Below are 23,059 nucleotides of genomic sequence, written 5' to 3'. Positions count from 1 at the left end.
TGATGTCCAAGAGTGACTATAGTCCAAAGTGACTATAATGAAGCATTCTTCACCTGTCTAAGCTACTCTATGTTCATAAAAAAATTTGAAGATATTTGCAAATCTTGATATAGGCAGTTCACAGCAAGATGTAAGAGAAATAGGGATATTTTTTAATTGATACAATTATATCTCTAATTGTTATATACATAATGTATTACAACTGGAAAAGAATTACAAAATACTGTGCAAACTACGTATAACTACCACTGGTTTGACTGAAATGCAGTCACATTTGGGATGACAAACATCATTAAGTAGTAAGAAAAATGTAACTTAGGAAATGTCATGTATTATTAAACATAAAACAGCTACTGAAAAAAACCCACAAGTTCTGAAAGACAGTTTACATTCTAGTGTACAGCTAAAAGACAGTAATATTACCCAACCTCATGATGTATTTTAATCTCAGTCTAAACAATGAATAAATAACAGGTATATATGCTAAACCTGTGTCATTACACTTCATGTCCTTATCATTTGCACAATTCTCAATCAGTTCACAACTATATTCCCACCTTGGTTACCGTGCTAAAATTCATGATGCAGTGACTTAAATGTGAGAGTTAAGGTCACCTGAAATTTGAGATGTTTTTATATTCACCAGAAGTCCTCATTCTTATGCTTAAAGGCCACAACTCATGCTAGTGTCATATTGTCATATTCAGGGATTTACAAAGGTTAATAGCCTTCTGAAATACTTTATTTTAAATTACTCTATTTGTGAAAAGTAAAACATGTGCAATACAAATTCTAAATAAATTTCTATTGCTATGTCTGCAAATTTTATTTTCACTAACTTGTTATATCCCAATTTTGTGTCCATAAATCAGCAACACAGAGTTCTGCACATACCCATTTAAGTCTACAAACTGTGCCCTGTAACTCTAGATATGTGCAAGGGAGACACGGGGGTTTCTAACTCACATGACATGTAGCAAAAGTTTTAAAATGATATACATAATATCTTCAAGAAATACAAAACTGTTAGAAGACAGTTCCACTGTAGTCTTAGTAACAAACTTAAATAGTTATAAGGCTCTACTCACCTATAACACACATTTTCCGTGCAAGGATTATGCACTTTGACTATGACAAATACATGTTGAAAGTGGGAACGAATATTTTTTGGAGTAAAAGGAAGTGCTCCTGGCTCTTGGAAGACAATGGTAACTATGTCATTTCCTATATGCCTTTTCCTTAGCAGCTAGACAAGAAACATGCATTAAAAAATTAGTTGTAAAAAAATAATCACAATTTCTTCATCTCAGAAAAAAAACCAAAACAAAATAAATTAAGCATAATTTTTCAGAAATAACTTAATTAGTCATATCCTGGATAACTACAGATAAAGGACATCGAACTGAACTACAAAAAGATCAGGAAAGGAAATTGGGCTAAGTTCACAAAAATACTAGTGAGTTCTCCTGCATCCCCCCACTAGTTCTGCACAGTTTCTGCTCACTTCTGTTTTATTTTATAAAAAAAATGTATTTCTCTTTAGTGTATCACTTCAGTAATAAAAAAAGTTACATCACCTGACATTTCTCACTATCCAGAGAACTGTATACCAATTCCCTCTTTACGGTGTAATATTTGCCTACATTAAAAATATAATATTGCTTCTATGTCTCAATAGAACTTCTTTTTCCATTTTGCAATTCTATTAAATATTGTCCTTATTATTATGATCTTATTTAAAAAAACCAGATTATCATGAATACTCATCACTTATTTTAACAACTGCAAACCCGAGGAACAAAGCTAAGACTCATGGAGAAACAACAGCTATTAAAGACTCATAAATTAAAAAATTATTCTTGTAATTGGTAGCTTTTGTCATCAAAATATATTTAAGGAATAATTTAAAGTATTAAATCATTGTTACAGGCCAAAAAATGGTAAAAACTATAGAACATGTCCAGCAATAAGGGAGCATTATATTCTCTCCCCAAGAAAACCCAACAGAACAACCCAGTAAAATAATGTTCACTTTCCTCACAGAAGTATATTGTAACTTTCAAATTTTTTACATATTTTTCTTAAATACTTTTGCTTATAAAACATCCATATATATTAAAGACAGGAAAAAAGTAGTCTACCACATGCTACATTTAAAATATTTACCAAAAGTCTGCCAAAGACCTTGCATTGTCAACTAACAGCATACAGACACTTAAGGATGTACCTTAGCTCATGTGTAACTAAAAATGATATAAGAACAAATTTATTTGAAAACTTTATGACAGAGTAAGTAAAAACTTCTCTATCACACTGATTTTACAGAATGTAATCTTTCTAATATTTTCTAGTATTTTCTTATATTTTCTCAGTTCCATTAAGTTAGTATTTCAGCTACCAAAAAAAAAGCACAAAGTTGCATATGCTAAAGCCTAAAACCCATAAGTATGTTTCTTAAAATAACACAAAAGATTATATTCTAAAGGTGGTAAGAAAGGTCAAAGCCACAATTTTAAAGCATTCAGTATAGCTATATTATTTTAAACATAATCAAAATCCAGATTATTATTTTAAACATAATCAAATACAGATTAAAGAAATAGGACTTCTTATGAAACTTCACAACAGATATAAGAACAGAAAATAGTATTTTTGGTTTAAGTCATGTGGCTCAGTCAAGTTCTCAGGTTTTTAAGACTAAAATCATAATAACTGACTATTTGAGCCAATTAACATATACAACCTTTTGTGTACAAATTACAGTAGAAGTACACAATGTGGAACTGATCACAGAGCTAAGTGTGCCAGGTAACTTGCTGAGCCAATGAGCCATACAATTAGACCATAGTAGCGCAGCACACGTTCATGTTTAGAAGTTATTACTGTCTCAAAGATTGGAATTTACACCTCTGTTAAATTTGTAAGGAACCTTCCAACTGAAGGGTATAGGGTGATTAATTTCTGTCTTATATCACTAAGTGCTCGATTACTATTTCTTGCTATAGTGGTTCATGCCTATACAATTCCACAGACCATATTATAAAAATTATAATGCAATCCTCTTTAAATTTGTATTTGAAACAATCACTGTTTTCAAGAGTATTTTCTGCTTTTGAAAACCCCTTTAGGAGGTTCTGCTTGCTCTCACAGGTAGCTTAAGCAAGAATAGCAGTCATTTAGTAAGAGGTAAGATTTAGAAGTGTTTGAAATTTTACAAGCAAATGCCTTTTTAAAATTATAGCAGTTCCCATATTCTATCCCTAAACTATTTTTGAAGAGCTGAAACCTCTACAAGGTCCAAAAACAGAAACAGGAAGACAGGTCATTATTTTTAAGAACCTTACCAAGCTTGTAGAGATCTTAGTGACTTCTTCAACAATTTAAAATAAAGCCAGTGTAACATAAATAATTGTCATGCATAAGTGGCCAGTCAACTTCAACACAAAGCAAAGCGAAGCACAGTTGTGGCTGTGCACAGAGTATCATAAGGCAAAGAACTTCAAAAGGGAAGAGAAGTAAACTGGGGTGATCTGGAACATGGAAAGAAGTGCTCTGGATAGGATAAAGGAACAGGAGAAGAATAAAGTATTGAATGGAGAAGAAAGAGGGAACACATACTTCTCTGGGAAATGTGAGATAAGGATAGCATACTGAAAATGAAAAAGGAATTGAAGGAAACTGGAACTAAGCAAAAAGATCTATAAGAAACCCTTCTCTAGTTTGCATTCTATAATCTAAATTTTCCTCCCAACATTTACCTCCTACATTTTTTTCCCCCAGGTTCTCAGTTTCCCCTTCCTCTCCCATTTTGAGGTCTGCTCAGGTTTGGGGTTTTTGTATATTGTATCATGATTATTTTTCTTTTAATCTGCCTTTCTAACATACTCTAAAAAGTCTCATGCCAATGTAGAGAGTTCCTACATTAGGAGCTCTCAATAGGGTGCACAGACGACAGGGAATTACTTACAGTAAGGAGATATCAAACATATTTTGACACCATTCCAGTATCAGACTAGACTGATATGTTAGAATTTGAAAATGAACCTAATCAAGTACAATAGACATTCAAAAGGAAATCAGTTAAATATTATGTAAGAGTACAAAACGCGCAAAGGGGAGTCCAGTAAGGAAAATATGTTAGAAAAGCAGAATCCATTAGATTAAAATAATTTGCACCAAATAATAATTATTATATGAATTCTCAGATTTTAACAACTCAATTCTGAATTTTCAGATATGCATCTATGAAGAAAAGAACCGCCTTAAAACTTAGCATATTTACAGGTTATGCTCAGCCTTAAAAATCTACCGAGTTCTGTAGAATTATTTGCCTTGTTAAACTGCAAAACAACAAGGAATTCTTGTTGAAATAGCAGTGAAATATACTCTTCATTCAATTAAATGACAAAGTGTTGAGTCAATTAAGAAAATCTCCAAACTTATTTTAGTACATTTCTAAAATAAGTGGTTTCAAAAGTTTTATTTTCAATTTGTGATCTTAATCAGTACCAAAACCAGAAATGAGTAGCAAGAGAACTTTCAACAGATCTGGTTTAACTGAGTTTGGTATAACCAAAGGTCTTGTTACCCAACAATTTTAACAGTAGTTCAAATGCAACAAGTTTATTTCATTATTGCATATCTGTTTCATTTTTAACTTCTCATTAAACTGGGTGAAAACTGATTTTTTGAACTGATTTGGATTAATCAGGTCCGATCAAGCACACTGCAAATGTGTGAATGGGAAACTTGCAAGGGAATGAGTTGGAAAGGGGCATTGCAAAGGTTAAGTTTAAAGGGGAAAACCTTGAACTATGATTTGAAGAAAAGGCCAGTAAAGGAAAAGAAACTGGCCACACCAGGGCTGGTAGTCTTTTCTGTCCTAGGGAAGGAGCAGCTGACTTCAAAATTCCCAGCCTATGTTGCAGCCAAAGTGAAAATTACCTTGCTCTTTGGATCTCCTGCTGGCTCTAAAACTAGAGGGATGTCCTGATCAGGGACCAAGCAGGGCGTAGTTATATCCTGGAAGAAGCAACAAACAGTTCTGGTGCGGCCTATTTTTGGCTCACAGGTATTTGGAATATAAGCAATGCTCAGTGCTTGCTCATTGAAGGTCACCATCGTAGATTATGAAGAGTGACTGAATACCTTGCCCAGTCATTACCAAACAAGGGACATAGGGATAGGGTGCAACAACCTCAGCCAGTACATACATACTATGCTAGCAGAAAATAACTATTGAATGGAGGCCATCATTGCTAACATAACCTAAAAAGAAAATTACCGTGGTCCCTAACTTGGGTATGTAGTTAGTGAGCCAAACCTTGAAGAGACAAACAACATTCATATTCCACAGTACCCGAAAGCCTCTCTCTGTCTCAAGCACAGCTGATGCAAGTGCACTGGTGGTCTTCAGCATCTAAAAGGTCTCAAGGAAGAAGACCTAATCAAATTTTATCCTAGCTTGTGAGAAGTGACACTGTCGATGCATTGCATACTTCATTATGTACTTTGGAACTAAACAGTAACAGAAGAAAAATAAACAATTATTATAGATCCCTTTTGAACATTAAGGCTGGCTAAATTCTGGTCATTTGGGTGCACTTGTCACATTTCATTAAGACAGTGTCCATGCTGTGCAAACACTGATAGATCTCATCACCTGAAAAATAATGTGGTGGGTCTTCAGATAGACATACTGCTTGAACTTGGAAAACTGCCACATTATTTTGATCCCAAGAAAGCCACGAATAACAACATAGTGCTTCTGCTAAATACTGAACCTATTAAAGGGACAATGATGAGAGCTTACTAAAACATTGTGGAAAGGAGTGCTTGTTGCTGGGAAAAACCATGGAGTTAAAATTGAAATTCTGTACACAAGAATCATCACCTGACTATAAAGAGAGACACATAAGGAAATGATAAGAATGAAAGGAAGGCACAGGAAGAAGTGAAAGGACAGCAATAGGGGGTGGCTGAGCAACACAGCAGTGAAGCCGACAAACTGCAAAACTATGAAAATTAGTGGATCATGGCAAGAGAATATCCTGTTCTCACAAACAAGGGAAATTCATGACAGACAACAACAAAAGTAATAAACTCCAAGTAAGGCTACATTTACTGTCAGTGCCTGTGATTTGCTATGAAAATATTCATTTTATTCTTTTAAGGCAAGCTCATTCAGTGTATTATATCTTCTTAATAGGGTACAGTTTTCCCCATTTACATGCACTTTCTAGTCACAGATTGTTATGACTGATTACAAACTTCTAGTGCATTTACTAAATTAATCCTGTATTGTAATAAGGCATAAGCAAAAGTTTAGAAAAGTGGAAAAATCTGAAATCAGTAATGAAGATCCAATACCTTGACTACTAGCTATTGCCACAGTTGATGTCTAATATAGCTGAACATTCTGTCTCCTGAATGCCACACATTTCGAGAAGTGAGTCATCTAAACTTCATATTATTCATATGGTGAAAAGTTTCTGTCTTTTGATTCCTTATTTAGTTTCATTAAACCACATGTAAACCCTAAGTGTAATGGAATAAAAGTTGTCTTAACTGTTGACTTGCTACAGTTCTTAAAACTTTTTGGAGTTTTATTCATTGAGGTTTATTTAAAATATATAAATACATTATATACTTTCTTCCATTTTGATTATTATTTATCCCTTCTGAAGAATTGAAATAATTTTCTTTTATCTTTTTCTTCCTGCCTTGACACATCTTTTTCCTCATACAAGACCTATTGATAGGTTAGGCATGAAGGATACAACTCAAATATGGCTTACCAATCAGTAAGCATTTTTTGTGTGCTGTTCAAAACCAAAGTGAGATAGCATCCTTATTTCGTGACAACCCTTCAAAATGGATGAAATTTTTGTATCTTGCATGACAATGCCAGATTATTCCAAAACTAACTAAATAAATCAACGCTTATTTCCACAGACCTAGACAAACACAGAGTAGCAGCACAGAAAGTTATGAACTACCATCAGTCTGACGTATGAGCAATTCTACTGCTTTTCTTTTAAGCATTAATACTGATATATTATACCAAATGTGCTTGTACTTTTTAATTAAGTAACAAGAATTATCTTAGACAGGCAAGACAGATTAACCTTACTGGTGCACGGCACACTTTGGATGCTGTGCTGGGTTTTAGCCATCCTTAATGCGTTGAAGATATTCTGAATTATTACATAAGCAAAGGGAATTCTCTAGAAATAAGATAAATACACTGTAGTTTTCAGCCTTCACAGACACCTTGAAGGATACAGTTAACCAGTTATTACTAAACTGACAAATTAGTAAACATTTCAAGAGTTGTAATATAAGGATTAAGTGGAAGGAATACTTTTATATTACATGCATATTTTAACCATAAGACTATTGTCCATTCACTCTTTAAAACATAAGTAAGATGTAAATCCAGTCCAAACTGAAAATAACTCATTCACCACAGGCAATGTTGCCTTTTAATAATATAATGAACTGGGGCAGATGGGATAAGTTTACTGAATTATACAGAATAAAAATCCTATAAGATTTCTAATGTCTTAGAACATTTCAAGAAAAAAAATACAACTGAGACATACCTAGACGAAAACAATTCAGTTTTCAATCAATATTATTAAAGAACCCCAACACTCAATGTCAAAGATTTATGATGTAAAATTACAAAGAAAAGCTCAAAAAACATACCTGTTGCCTGTTACTGGGCATGTATGGAAGCATTGTTGATACATGAAACATTAACTCATAATCTTTATAGGTAGTATAGAGGGAATGAGTTCCTGTTGAATCAGCTGAAAATTAATTTAATCGCAAGAAGGTCAGTAAATGAGAACATTCATACCACTTTTTAGGGCACTATTCTTCACATGCTATGATTTAAATCTATTTAAGCAATTTAACTCTTTGTTTCAATAGAACAAAATCAGCTTGCATCAGCCAAATATCTACTCTTTAGTTTCATATTATGACATGAAGGGTCCTGCAGAAAAATGCCCAAAGAGTTTGCTGTCTCTGAGACCTAAATGATCTAATTTTGAATATATTGGCACTTCATGAAAAAGGAACAACAACCTAGCTATTTGAATATAGTTTTATATACTATGTATTTTCATTATTTAGTGGTTAATAAGGACAATTAATGAAACCTATACTTTACCAAAAAGGAATTGGCTACTTGAAATCGGACATTAAAATACACATTGAATATCAGACATTTTTAAAACATAAAATACGTATGTAATACATTAAAATTTCATGGGAATTTTCACATATTGGAAATTATTTAAATGCATTTCATATAAGATATTAATACTTCTGTTTCTTTTATTTAGAAAGTGCATTGAGTTAGCATTTCACAATATTTACAGCAAATTAGATGAGTTTTACACTGCAATCATAAAGTAATCTTTTTTATTCCCCTTCTTCAATATGTGCAGACTATTTAAGTAAGTACTTAAATAGTACTTAAGTGAACTTTTAAAAAGTTTAACTTTTTACTTTAATGAACACCCTATTGAGTCAAGGCAACTACCAATTTTTCTTGTTTTCTTCCATGTTCACTCATTTTTTAACATAATTTTATGTTCTCTACACCAATAAACATTCTCCAGCACATTCTTTCACACACTGTTTAGGGTTTTGCTTTGTTTTAAATAGTAACTGTATTCCACAAATAAATCGATTGGTCATGTTAGTTCTCCAGTTAGCAGTATACAAATTTACACTTAAGGGTAAAATTTGGCAGCAACCATACTCTATCTGCAGCCTCAAATCTAAAACTAGTTTTGTGTGTATGCAATTATTAGCACATTCATATTATAACTGGGTTCATCCGGTATGTCTGCACAATAATGAAATCTGCTTCATTTTTTAATATCTATGCAATACAAATTACAGTTGCATAAGAAATAGGAAGCACCATTTTCCCTGAAGTTTCTTACTTAAAAGCTGCTAAAAAAAGGAAATATTATTGCACTCCTCTATTTGAAAATCAGTTGAAAAGCTAATTCCATTATAACCTTTCAGTGGCATTTTAGAAAGTCAGTTTTGAAGAGACAGAAAGAGGAAATAACTTATACTGTGAAATATAAAAAAAAAAAATCTGTCTAACCTACACTGATGTCAGCAATCCTACACTCTGACTCCATTTGTAATTAGATACTAAAGTCAAATTATCTTGAACAACTATTGCAAAAAACAATCCCTTTAAATACTTACTACAGAGCCACCTATTTAAATACTTATTAAGAACCTATACAGTTTCTTAGCCTTAAAATCAATGCTTTCCTAATACAACATCCTACTTAGCTGAATACTTTTGATTCAGCACCTTGACTTTTGAAATGAGATAACAAATTTTTCTTCTGAAATTTAGTCCATTACACAAAGCTGAAATCTTCTAACTCAACACATGCTCTACTGAAACACCTACTAAGGCCCACTGTGATTAAATTTACATAATAGTTGCTACTATAAACATTACTCTGCTGACAATTTTAGTGAAAAAAGAATTATGCCTGGGCTGACATTTTTGCACCTCATTCCTTTCTGAACATTTGTTCTATTTCACAATGTTTGAGAAAATTGTCTAGATCTTCTTTTAATTATGAGATCTTTTGCAGAAAAGCATATTTATTAAACAAAAGTGAAACAGCACTATTCCTCTGTAGATATAAAATTACAACATTTCCTCAATTTCTTTCATTGTCTTTTCTTTACAGGTATAAGGCAATTAAACTGATACATAATCCAATTTGTCTATTAAATAATCCATAATTCTGAAGATTACAAATGAGAACATTAATGTTTCAATAATATTGGAAAAAATTCTTTAATTTCTCATTTCCATTAGACTGATATGTTTTAAAACAAATTATATACTACTGAATTGGTAAAGTTTCACTTAATTTTCTTATTTCTTGATCCTGGGATTTGGAACTGCATGCCACTAATACAGAAGGGCAGAAAAGAGTTTATAGTTAATATATTCCACATGTTCTTCACAGTTGCTTGGTCTGGCTTGGATGGAGCTAACTTTCTTCACAGCAGCCCATATGGTGCTGTGTTTTCTGTCTGTGATCAAAACAGTGTTGATAACACACCAGTGTTTTAGGAATTGCTAAACAGTGCTTACACAGCATCAGGGCTTTCTCTGTTTCTCACACTGTTCCCTATCCTGGGAAGTATGTTAGGAGTAGCCAAGAATCTGGGAGGAGAGACAGCTAGGACAGCCAATCAAATTGACCAAAGACATATTCCATACCATATAAAGTCAAGCTTTGCAGTAAAACTGGAGCAGGGAGAGGGTTTTTTTGCAAGGTAGCTGTTGCTCAGAGACTGGCTGGGCATCAGTCAGCTAATGGGAGGTGGCAAGTGCCTTTGCATCACTTGTGTTGTCGGCTGATCTTTGTAGTGGTGGGTTGATTTTTTTGGTTGGTTGGGGTTTTCTGGTTTGGTTTTGCTTTTTTTGTTTGTTTGGGTTTTTTTGGGGGTGTTTTTTTCCTTTCTTCCACTCACTCATTGAACTGTCTTAACTCACAAATTGGAGGGTGAGTGAGCAAGCAAGAGGTGGGGACTTGTCTGCCAGACAGGTCTGGCAACATTCTACTTTCTGTATTTCATAAGAAATGGACCAATTACTTACCAAAATATTAAATAAACAAATTTATAAAGGAGAACTTTTTAAAGAAAAATCCACAGCTAGTCAAGCATTTGAGAACAGAAAGATTTAATAAATGTGAATCCTATAAAAACTGAGCAAGAAGTATTACTGAAACATTGTGCCTACCAAAAATGTAGCTCCTAGAGATTAAATTATTCCACTATTCTGAACCCGCAGGCAGTCAGAACAATGTATTATCCAATTATAAATACAACACACAGTAATACTTGTTGTATAATTATATTTTAAAAGTATAACACAGAAAATATGTTAATAAGGTCAGTATTTTACATTTAATATAATACTGAAGACTATATCTTTGTGAACTCTCTTAATTCTATTCTGCTTGTTGCAAACTACGAGAACATACTATGACAGGATGATATCATTAACGGCACACAGACCTAATAAAACATTAAAATCATGTTACTGACTGATGCATACACAGTGCTGATCAGCAATGCAAGTTCATACTGAAGCACAGCAAATACTGAAGCATAGCAAATACAGAAACTGGATTTGTTTGACAGACCAGCATATATATTTTCATATGTACAAATTACTAGCTGATATTCAGTCGTGCTCTGATTCGAGGGGGGAGGAAAACCCAAACACCCCTTACTCCTTTCAATACTTCATCTTTACTTATCAATTCATTCTAGAAGTCTGACATTCACAGCATGTTAATAAATATTTCTACACATTAATTTGAAAAATTAGTTATTATTCTGTAGTGAAATAGGATGCAATAGTCTTTATCAAGCCTGAATTATTAAAGTGAAACAAACATGGATTTAAGCAAAAAGGCAATAATGTTATTAGAAGTAAATGTGGTGCTTATACAGGTTGACACTATGTTAAAATGAAGCAGATGAATAACTAGATATCCTTAGATCACAGCTCACAGTGATCAGTTATCAAAATCCTGTTAAAATATCATTAAACTGAGAATGAGTTGAGAGCAGTGAAAACAGTGCTAATAAAGAAGCATGCTAACATATCACCTTTTTTTTAACAGCAATTTTTCAGTTCCTATTTTTGCTACAAAACTCAACAAATTTGTACAATTAAATCTTTATACTGTTAGAGTTAGAGAAACTGAAAGACCTGAGGAAATGGCACAGCACTGAGGTAGATGAATAATTAGCAACCAAGGAATGATAACATGCTTACTCTGCATGTGTGAAAAACTAGAAAGCTGAGAAAACTTGATTGCTCCACATATATAAACATAAACGTGTATGTTGATTAAAGGGAAGCACAAAAGTTTAGCTGAAATAAGGAAAATGGTCCCTTGTCATGACTCCATATTTTGAAACATATTTTTTCTTTTCCCTTTTTAAAAATGATATTAAGGTGTAACTGGGGAATTCTGAAATATCACTCACACAGTATGATTTTAAATAAGTGCAAACAAATGAAATAAGTTTCTCTGTTTTTCAGTTCTAGTAATGCCCCTGAAAAAGTAAATAACTTTTCAGACAAGGTTTGATACATGCTCTTATCATATGCTTCATCTCCCTCATTTACCATATAATCTTACTAATCAAAACCCAAAGTGAAGAGTATGAAAAGACAACATGTTTTGCAGAAGATCAACTGCATAATTACCACTTCTACTACAGGTTGGAAGCATAACTTACTTTTATTATCTAGCTGAGCCCTGTATTTACTGAATCCTTTTAGCCGTACTCTCTGGCCCAGTAGATCAAGGAACTCTTCAAAAGCTGGTCCTGCCATCTCATTGTTATACATTTCTTCCTCTGTGCTTTGGCCTGCTTTGCAGTAAAGGATACCGATCTTATGTTGAAAACTCAGCTGAAATTAAAAAAATAAATAAAAAAAGGAAAAATTACAGAAACAAAGGAAAGCCAATACTAGAATAAATATTAACAAGTAAAACATTGACACTGTTATAACCCCTGGCCGAAGTCATCTGAAAGTGAAAAAGTAAGTGTTCTGACTTGGGAAATTAAATTATCATAAAACAAAAGAAAGAGAAAACCAAAACCAAAGAAAAAAAGCCTTCAACTCTTGAAAGAAAACTGGATTGGCACTACCCAAACACAGATAAAAGCAGTACATGAAGAATTTTCACTTTGTCATCTGTAAAAGCACACTCCACTGCACGTTACAGTATGAGAACTTTAATTGGTAATATTTGTATAACGGTCTTTTTTCTCAGATTTACTGCCCCTCATTTCTACCCTTTAAAGTTCAGTGTAGTTCAGTTAAAACAGGTCCTCAGAATAGTAATTTCTGTTATATGTTTTGCCTTCCCCATAAAATCGTCCATTGTTAAACACTACTTCCCATTTTCAAAACTATACTTCAAGCCAGAAATCAGACTGCAGTGAAATAGTTTTGTTAAACAGGCTCTCAATTATGGAAGATTGAAGAGATAAATTACTTCTATACAAAAGTAAAGTATAAAAACTATAAACCATTAAGTATAAAAAGAGATGATTACTCCTTGAGCAGACTGTTGTCTTCTTAGATTTTATGCATATTTAACCTGACAAACAGGAAACCACCATGTGAAAGGATTAGTCCTATTATTCTTAACTGACACTTTCAAGAGCTTCACAAACTTACAGAGACCATCAGTAACACCAGATTCCCTTCAGGCATTCATGACTCAAATCAACTCTCAAGCTGTAGACTTCTCTAAATGAAACATCAGGATTAGTGTCCAAAATGTGTGTTATGCAAAGACCGTATATATTTCTGTTAGAGCAAAGGTGACAACAACAGTCTGCTTCTCCTTAGTCATATGTAACACACAATCTGCCACGGTAAGTCTGTTGTAAAACTCAAATCCATAGACATGCTAATGCACCTGTGTTTTACTACAGCAATTTTGAGGAAAAGCTACAAGATGAGAATACTAAAAGATGGAGCAATGAAACATACATACATGAAAGAAGAAAGTGTCAAAAATATCATTCCACAATTCATGAGCAGGATCTTCTGATGCAGTGCATTTAACTGGCATGAAGAACTATCAGAATATTTAAAACTGATACAGTTTGCCAGTTTTGAAATGGTACCACATGCTTATTCTTTTTAAGCAAATAATTGCAGATATGGTTCTGATTTCATTATTTCCAAATCAGAAGTTTTACATTTAATGTAACACTGACAACAATTTAATAACGTGACATCACAAAATAACTTTTAAACCCATTTAGCTACTTGGGTATATGACATATTAAAGGTGCATAGCAGTCCTTCCTGATTGAAAATGATAGAGACCCACACTACTGAATCTTGGCATTTTGTCAACTTTTTGTACAAATTCTTTATCATGCAACAACTTGTTGACTTTCATGTGAAGATTTTATATCTTTTAATAGCAAGAAACCTCAAGAGATTAGACACTCAATAGCCACTAAATATCACTGCATCCAAAGCTCCTAAGTTCTTTGGTCTTTTATAAACCTCATCCTATGGCCTAGAGAGAAGTAAACATTGCTATAGGGATGCAAGGGGAAACAGAAAGCATATAAACAATAAACAACCATTAGCAGAAATTGGAAAAGAATACTAGGGGAAAATTGGAGAAAGGTTTAAAAAAACAACTACAGTAGTAGATAAAGAGTTGGCTTTCCTTGTAAATTTACAGCCAAATTTAATGCTGATCATCATATGCCAAAATAAGGAAAAATGCAGGAAGTCAAGCATACAATTTACATCTAGTTTCTACTGTCATTTTTAGAGACAAATTTTAGCCACGTTTCCTCCATAATCCATGTTAGATTTCACTGAAAAATTATGAAATAGGTAGAAAATGAAATCAAAACATCAAAACAGTCTTCAATTTGCTACGTAACTATGCAAACATTTAATACACCATTACACAAAATTAATATTACTCTGGTGACAGCATTAATCTTCTAGATCATAATCCATATTTTTTAATTAATGATATTTCAGCCAGTCATCATCTTCAGTTGCCAAGCATCTCTTTTTGTATTTATTTGATTAATAAACTGAAAGCATGAAGTACATAAGAGGATTAAAAACAAAAATGGATCTCATGCCAGTTCCTTTCACAGCTTTCTGTCTATGTTGAAGTAATTACCTCGTATCAAGCAGCAAATAAGATACATAACATTTTGTCAGGTGACAGCCCATTTCACAATAGGACTGAATTTTCAGAATTGATCACACAAAATAAAACAAAGTGCTATGTGCCGCTGTTTCTCAAAATGAGGAATTCATGGTTAAAGAATCACTTTGGGAAGTTCAATGGACAGTCTACACTTCCAATTTTGGAGAAATATTTTTAAAGAGTTTGGAAAATATTCAGGTCAGGTCAAACACAGTCATACACAATACTCCCTAGAACATACTGCCCCTCTGAGAGTGAATATTATTTATTAGATTAACCTAAACTCACTCTGAAGTTCAAACAGCAAAGAGAGAGCAACAGCACATCAGGAGCTCTTGGATTCAGAGTTGAGTGCTTCTGATTTCCCTGTATTGTTTTACCAGAAGAACTGACTAACACAGGAGAAAAGGACATTTGTTAAAATGAACTTTCAATTAAAAGTCCTCCTCAAAGATGAGAGTGAACAAAAGTACTATAACAAACATAAAAAAAATATCTTAACAATCCATCCAAAAAAAACAATTCTCTTCCTTTGACTACATGTACTTGGTTTTGAGCAATTGTTACAGCCACAAGAAAAGACAGAAGAATTCTGGTAGACACCACCAATGTTAGATGCAACCACTACATTTGAAAATAAATTAGCGTTAAAAAATTAATTATACCACCATCATAATCACCTGGTTCCATCCTTTGATTGGATTTCAACAGATAGATACTGACTTTTGTCTAGAAGGTAAAACCTTCAATTTAAATGATCATTGCTTAAAAACATGGTTTTAAAAATTGATTTAAAAACCATAATAAGCCTGTCCTTCACAAAATATTCAGACAATATAAATTTAATCACTGGCTTTGAACGAAGCAGATTCACTCCATTGAACCCAATAAACGTCACCATTTTCTGTCAAAATTTAAGCCATATGAATATTTCATTGCCATGCAGTTAATTCATTAGTCTCAATCACAATTTCAGTTGTATGAACCCAGATGCATTCCATTCTAGTAAGACTACAACAAGTTAATCCTGTTATTTTAAAAAACAACCAAAAATTTTAGATGTAGAGACTTAATATGCTTTTGCCTCTTTACCTATGCACAATATTAATAAAGTGTTAGATGTATTTTCATGTGCATTCAACATGTCGTTCACTTAGGAGCTGGACTCAGTGATCACTGTGAGTCCCTTCCAATTCAGAATATTCTGTGATTTGCACACATTAAAGTGCAAATAGACTGTGAAAATCCCCTCTTACTGCTGTTCAAAGTTAATAATCTTTCTCTCACTCAGTTGTTTAAAGACAATCTTCATAGACCAATGTTTCCTTCAGCTGAAATGTATTCTGAAAAGAATTTGCTTAGATAAGCAAACCTCATTTTGTCAGTGAAAATAGACAAGTATCTCTAAAACCAAGAAACTGAATGGTTTGCATTAAAAATCCACATTTTTTAACACTGCCTGCAAAATATTTAATAATTTTTTTATTCTATTTATCTAAGGAATAGTCTTCAAAAAAGAAGTCATGTGCTACATACCCCTTGTTCATCCAGTTTAAGCAGTTGTTCGGATACTTTGGGTGAGTTGGAAGCCTGTCTCAGGCACTGAATGCTCAGCTCTGGTATTACATACTCTAGTACCTCTTTGAGAGGCAGACCTCTTGCTGTGCCATGACGAGCAGTGGATGGTATAGCATCTTCTAAAATTGCTCCTCTAAGTGTAGTAAGCTGCAGTAAAGGTGAAACACACAAAACATTTTTAGTTCTAATAAGAGAACGACTCTTAAAGACATAAACTTCAGATTTTAGAAAAAGCATGGAAAGATGAATGGGAAGAAAAAACTTCCCATTTTAATTTTTTTCTAAATAGTAAAAGGATTACTAAATAACTTTTAAAGAGCACACAAGCTTTTGCTATCTCAGGGACAAATATATTTTTTGCTTAAAGAAATGCACTAAGCATTTAATAATTTATTCCAATTCATACGAACATTACTTTTTTTTGGGGGGAGTATATTTTTACACCAGGAAAATTAAAAGTAGTCAATTTAATGCCATACTACCTAGCAAACACAGTAGTCAAATGCGAGGTTGGACAGGTGAGGTAAGGTACAGCTAGTAGCACCTTCACTTTACCCATTCACCTGTTTTTTAATTCAACCCGCTTTTTCTTCATTGGATTTGGCAAAAAGAGAGTGATTTCTTAAAACTGAGTCACCTGGATCACCTCTCCACACATACATGGACATCTCTTTTTTGGCTATAAAATAAAAACCTAGACTAAAAAAGAAAATTTATGTATCTATTTATATATCTGTTTACAAAAGCACAGGAGCCCAGTGATATCAGGAAGCCTAGCTAACACTTCTCTATGCCCTAATCAAAATAAAAACCAATAGTCCTAACGACTATGAAAATTTACAGTTGCTTGCTACAATAATAACATTGTGTTTTCATAGAAATCTAAGGTAGTTGCTGTGATAAAGAAATTAGTTAGTAAGAGATATTAAATTGCTTCAAATAGAAGTTATGAGACATGCCCCTCCACAACAACCATAAGTAAATTATTCTTTCAAATAAGACCATTTTTTTGAATGTATTAATATTCCTTCTGCAAATCATGTATGTAGAAGTATATAAAAACATCTCACAAAAAAGCTTCTAAGAAAGTATTTTGAAGCAAAACAAAACATACAAATAAGTCATTATACTAGTTTTCGTATTTAACACCTCCCTTTTTCCCTACATTTCTTGATCTTTAATTTCTGTCATTAGAAACATATCAAGTAGCCTGATTCACATCTATCTTCAGCTGTTCCCTTGTTTGTATCTTGCAGTTCTCTTCAGCCAACTTACCTCCTTTTGGGTGCTTGCTCAAAAAGACAAAAATTTTATGCAGTACAGAAGAGGAAACCTTTGTTCAAGAGCAACTACATTTACGAATGGTAGAACATCCTTTCCCCTTAGCAGATTTACTTTCAAAGTTAGAAACATATCCACAGTACGTAAACAGTATACTATGCTCTAAGTTAACTTCTCCATTCCTTTGCAGAATTACTGAATGAATATTACCTCACTTGTCCTGAAAACTATACGATAGTTGAACTGAGATCCTTCTTTCTCCTTAGCATCTTCAACCTTTTCCCTCCGGATGCTGACTGCTACAGGTCCAAGGTTTTCATCTATTCCAAAGTAGTTCTGATGCTCTTTTGCACAAGAATGAATGAAGAGAAGAGTAAAGTATGAGTTGCTTAGAAAACGTTTATCAAATCTCAAAATATTTCCGCAGCAAAATAAAAAAAAAGATCATTTTTAATTGAGCTATGAGATTCATAAATACATGGCTTGTTAACCTCTGAAATGTACAACAAGTACATAAATTACAAAATGCTAATTTTGATAAGCAGAATGGTCACTCATCACATAAATTACTGCAATTGCTGCTACTGCGACATATTTTTTTTCTTTTTTTTTTACTACGAAATCAATCATTTTGCTTGACTAGTTTGGAGAAACTGTATCTACATAAAATCTTCAATAAAAGCTAAGAGTTTTCAAACAAATAAGGTGCTATGTAGCTTCCTTCATCTCCTTCAGTTTATTCTTATTCTTATTTACAACTTAACATTCAAAGCAGCAACTCAGCCTCAACAAGGGAAAACTAAGGCTAGTAACTCTTCAGTCTTTGATAAATAGTTAAATTCATCCTTGAGCCAACCATTCCAGCCTGGGAGACTAAAACACTATCGACAGAAGAGAAAGATCACATTAGAGACCATTTAAGGAGACTAGACATACTCCAGTCCGTGTAACCAAACAGGACACATGTTGAGGGAACTAGTCCATGCCACTGTAAAGCTACTCTTTAACACCTTTGAAAGGTCACAGTGAATAGTTACAGTCACCTTTAAAAACGGGCAAGAAAAAGGGTCTGGGAAGCCATAGACCAGTCTCCACAAACTTTACTTCCCAGGGAGATTAAGGAACAAATTCTCATGGAAGACATTTCCAGGCACATGAAGGACAAAAAGATGCTTGGAAACAGCCTGCACAGATTTAAAAAATGCAAATCGTGCCTGACCAATCCAGTTGTTTTCTACAATGACAAGACTGGTTTTATGGATGAGGAAGGAGCAATGAATGTCACCTACTTGCACTTCAGCAATGCTTTTCACACAGTCTCCCATATTATCTGTGTAGCTAAATTTAAAGGACATGTTTGGACATGCAAATTTACAAGGTGGACAGAAACTGGCTGGACAGTTGGCCTCAAAGGACTGTGATCAGTAATATGAATTACAATTAGTGGCCAGTTACTAAAAGATCTATCAAAAGTTGATACTGGAGCTGTTACTGTTTAATAGGTTTTTTTACGTTATCTAAATGATGGAATGGAGTGCATCCTCAACACATTTATCTACGTGATCAAGCTCAAGGAGAACAGCTCATGTATTGGAGGTTAGGACCGCAGTTGGGTGCAACAGATGAAGAAGAATAACTGGTAGGCTTTTAAAAAGGCAGTAATATGTGCACAGGGTAAATACTGAAATACATAAACCTTGCACTGTTTTACAAAAGCAGGCAAAGGAAAAGCCACACAGGTAGAGTCCTACAGCTGTAGGGTGTCTGTGCTTCACTTCCCATTCTCCCCTTCCCCAGGCAGCAGCTGTTGCTGAGCTGGGACATCTGAGCTGCATGTGGAACAACTCAAAAACCACTGAAGTTTTCAACCTCACATATTAAAACAAACCCTCACTTTGACAATCTGAAAAAGCAGACTGACAAAAACCAAGACCTGTATGTAGAACAGAACAAGCTCATACAATAGCACAGGCTGGGGACCAATGGCCTCAGGAGCAGATCTGCAGAAAGAACTGTGAACAACAGGCTGCCAGCAGCCAGCACAACCCCCCAGCAGAGGTAAAGGGGTGTCCAGCAAGAGCATATCAGCAGCTCAGGAGAAGACATTATACCAGCGTATTTGGCACTCTCAAGGCCAGTGTCCAGTTTTGGACAGAGTGGGACAAGGGCAGCAGACAACTACCAAGACAATCAGGGAGCTGGAGCATAGAACAGATGAGGAGAGACTGAATGAGATGGACTTGTGCAGCCTAGAGAAGAGCAGGTTATGGGGGGAAATTACTGCAGGATCCCACTAACTGATGGGGGTTATAGAGAATGGAGAAACAGAGGCTTCTTCAAGGTACACAACAAAAAGACAAGATGCAACCATCACAAGATGCAGCTCCTCATCATGGGGAATCCAACACAGAAACAGGTTGCCAGAAGAGTTTGTGAAATCTCCATCCTTAGAGATAGTAAAAAAGCTACAGGGACAGCTAGAGGGGAATAGGTTCTGAGCAACATATTCAGAACCCATGTTCAAAGGGAGATTTAAACAGAGAATTAGACTGGATGACCTCCAGAAACAACTTCCAATCCAATTTACGCTATAATCCCATATTTCAAATAGTGATGAAGTAATAGACTAATTTCTCCTTAAAGATTATCTGGATTAAAAAACATTTTGCTAGCATTGTTGAGCTAGTTTAATACTTTTGGGTTTTTTTACAATGTATTTATAGAAACATGCAAAGAAGTCTTTTGCAGAATGTCTTTCACTAAGCAGTTATCTATACTCTCAGAATGAATACAAAAAGATGAAGTCATCTCTACATAAATGACAGTCTTATTTCCCAAATGAAGTTTAAATTAGGTTTCCAGTAGGCTTTCAAAAATCTATCTATGAAGTATGTTGGTGGCTACAATCCATCTCCCAGTAGAAGGAAAATGAGCAGCAGCACATTACAACTTTTGGAAGGAACACCTGGAATCAAAGTGGCGTGGACATTAAATTATTTGCTTATGCTCACCAGCTACATTCCTTCCCCAGTTGGAACATTCTACCTGCATGAATAAATACGTCATGGATTTCCCAGGATTTTTAAATTAAAACTTTGAGCCTTAATGGGAAAATTTCTCAAATGGAACTGGATTTTACAGACAAGACAGAGAGAAGGAGAGAGAGAGAGATAAATTCAGAGGTCAAACACCTCCAAGGACATAAAATCTCCCCACAGTTGCATAATTCAGGCTTTGACAAAAGGTAAACTTCTCAGGATTTCTATAGCCTTCTATTCTGATGTAAATCTAGAAAAGGATATTACAGAGTTACTAGGTTCCTTGGCTGGAGTATTACTGAGCCAAAAAATGCAAGCTTGGTAGATACCTGCTAATGTCTTGTACAATATGAAAGACACAAAACCAAGGACACTATTTATGTGCATTAAAAATAAAACAGACAAAACAGTTTCAGGAATGGGAAGTAAAGAAGCTGAAGTAAACTAAAGAATAGCATGGCAAGTGATATTATGGGATTTGGGGAAAACATTTTTAATTCAAAGCACCGGGTTTTTTAAATTTCATAGAGTACAAACTTATCAAAGCTCATTTAAATGTATTTTTGTAGATTTAAAAGTATCAGCTGGGGATAAAAGAAGAAAATAAGAGCTGTTTTCTAGCTGTTTAAAGAGAGACGTTAAAATATTTGTCTTTTTTCCTTTTTCATTTTAAGGAATACTTGTCATTTTTGTTCTAGTACAAAAGTCTTCCTTGTACAAAGCTGAATTAATACCAGTTTGCTAAGCCTTTACATTTCTTCTAGGACATTTTTTCAGCTCCATATCAGAAGACACAGTAACATTAGAAAATGGTTGCAAGCCTCCCTCAAATAAAAAGCATGGTAATAAAAATCAAGTCTCGAGGTATTATGAGGATAATTGCACAAGGGAAAAGGACAAATCAATGACAATCAAAACCATAAGATAAAATAATATATTCTAGCTTTTGCAAATCTTAACTGAAAACTGAGAAGATATCTTCAATAAACATAACATATTTTACATCAGTCATGTCGGATTTGATTTTAACAATAGTTACAAAGCTTATAAATATGCAGTATAAAACCACAGCTCATTTCAGAAAACACTGAATTTTGAATCTCGTATTTCTTGAAAGGGAATGGAATAATTAGTGCTACACATGCCTGGGTGTTTCTTCCATGCATCTTAAAACAGAAATAAAACTTGTACGCTGACAAGTGCCAATTATAAAACTGTGAACTAAATCAAATATTCAGAAAGTTATTTCTTTTTCATATATATTTTCTTAAAGGCAAAGAAAATTGGTGCATTATGTACAAGTGACTATTGATTGCTATTTTTTTTTTCATCTTTCCACAATTATTTTGCTAAATTCAACTGTGCTATTAAATCTACAATTCAATGAACAATCAGCTAGGAAAGCTCACTGTCATGGAAGAGCATCAAGTAGACCCAGTATGCATATAAATGTCACTTTTTCTTATATGGATGGTCAGGACAGCAGCAAGACATCTGGGTGCCCAACACAAAATGTCTGGTTTATTTCCTCTAAAAACAATAAACTTTGCTTAGGTGAGAACTGTGTTCAGTTGGAAGTAATCTGGAGATCCCTTAAGATAATAGATATTCAAAATTATGGTTTTAGTTTCATCAGCATGTTTGTCCTGACTTACTATCTGTCTCCTAAGAGCCATCTGATACAGGTTTCTCTCACGTAGTTTCTGTTATAGCTCTATAGAAAGATAATGCACAACAGGGCATGGCTTATATATCCATTGTAAAAGTGAGAGGGTAACAATTTATTACTGGATATTAAATACATCACATCATATTTACTTTTCAAGAACTCTACCTAGAGAATAATTACTAACAATTCAAGTTTCCCAGTATTATACTATGTGGGATAAAACTCTGATACTATTTCAGAACAGAAATTAATTAAAGCTAATTACACTCACATCAATTTTCCAGAAAGGTCATTAGGTTTGTTTATATTATATTATTTAAAGTGGCTTTGAGTACTCTTTGCATTTCCTTTTTTTAATTTCTATGACAAGATTTTTCTTCACAAAAAATCTACCCCACTTCAGTACTTGTAACTCATCCAAGATAAAAGCACTTCACACATAAGTCCTCTTTCATTGTCTTCCATCGTTCTCCCCTCATCCTGCCACCACCTTTATCCACCGATAATCTTCCTTTCATTTCTGTCTATGCCAATCCTTTCTTCTCTCTGCCCCTCAAAAAATATGCTACCCTTCTGTTATATCTTTCCCTTCATTCTCTTGCACTCTCCCTCCCTCAACACTTTTCTTATACTTTACAACCTGCTTAGCTTGAAAGGCTTTTTGATCCTCTGAAATTACTGCCCATTCCTTTCTT

At 33.9% G+C, this 23,059-nt stretch overlaps 1 protein-coding gene across 3 annotated transcripts in view; it reads right to left on the bottom strand.

Moving 5' to 3' along the window:
* Positions 1 to 23,059, bottom strand: part of SIPA1L2 (signal induced proliferation associated 1 like 2) — a 129,746-nt gene that overhangs the window by 50,153 nt on the left and 56,534 nt on the right. For all 3 annotated transcript variants that reach the window (XM_032682931.1, XM_032682933.1, XM_032682934.1), the window contains exons 4-8: positions 17,868 to 18,001; positions 16,335 to 16,523; positions 12,328 to 12,502; positions 7,711 to 7,814; positions 1,089 to 1,246 (exon numbers count right to left, since the gene is read on the bottom strand). In XM_032682931.1, coding sequence (XP_032538822.1) covers positions 1,089 to 1,246; positions 7,711 to 7,814; positions 12,328 to 12,502; positions 16,335 to 16,523; positions 17,868 to 18,001 — 760 coding nt within the window. The remainder of the gene's footprint in view (positions 1 to 1,088; positions 1,247 to 7,710; positions 7,815 to 12,327; positions 12,503 to 16,334; positions 16,524 to 17,867; positions 18,002 to 23,059) is intronic.

This window comes from Chiroxiphia lanceolata, chromosome 3 (assembly GCF_009829145.1).
Source record: "Chiroxiphia lanceolata isolate bChiLan1 chromosome 3, bChiLan1.pri, whole genome shotgun sequence".
NCBI classification, from domain to species: Eukaryota; Metazoa; Chordata; class Aves; order Passeriformes; family Pipridae; genus Chiroxiphia; species Chiroxiphia lanceolata.
This window is presented reverse-complemented; position numbering and strand designations above follow the sequence as displayed.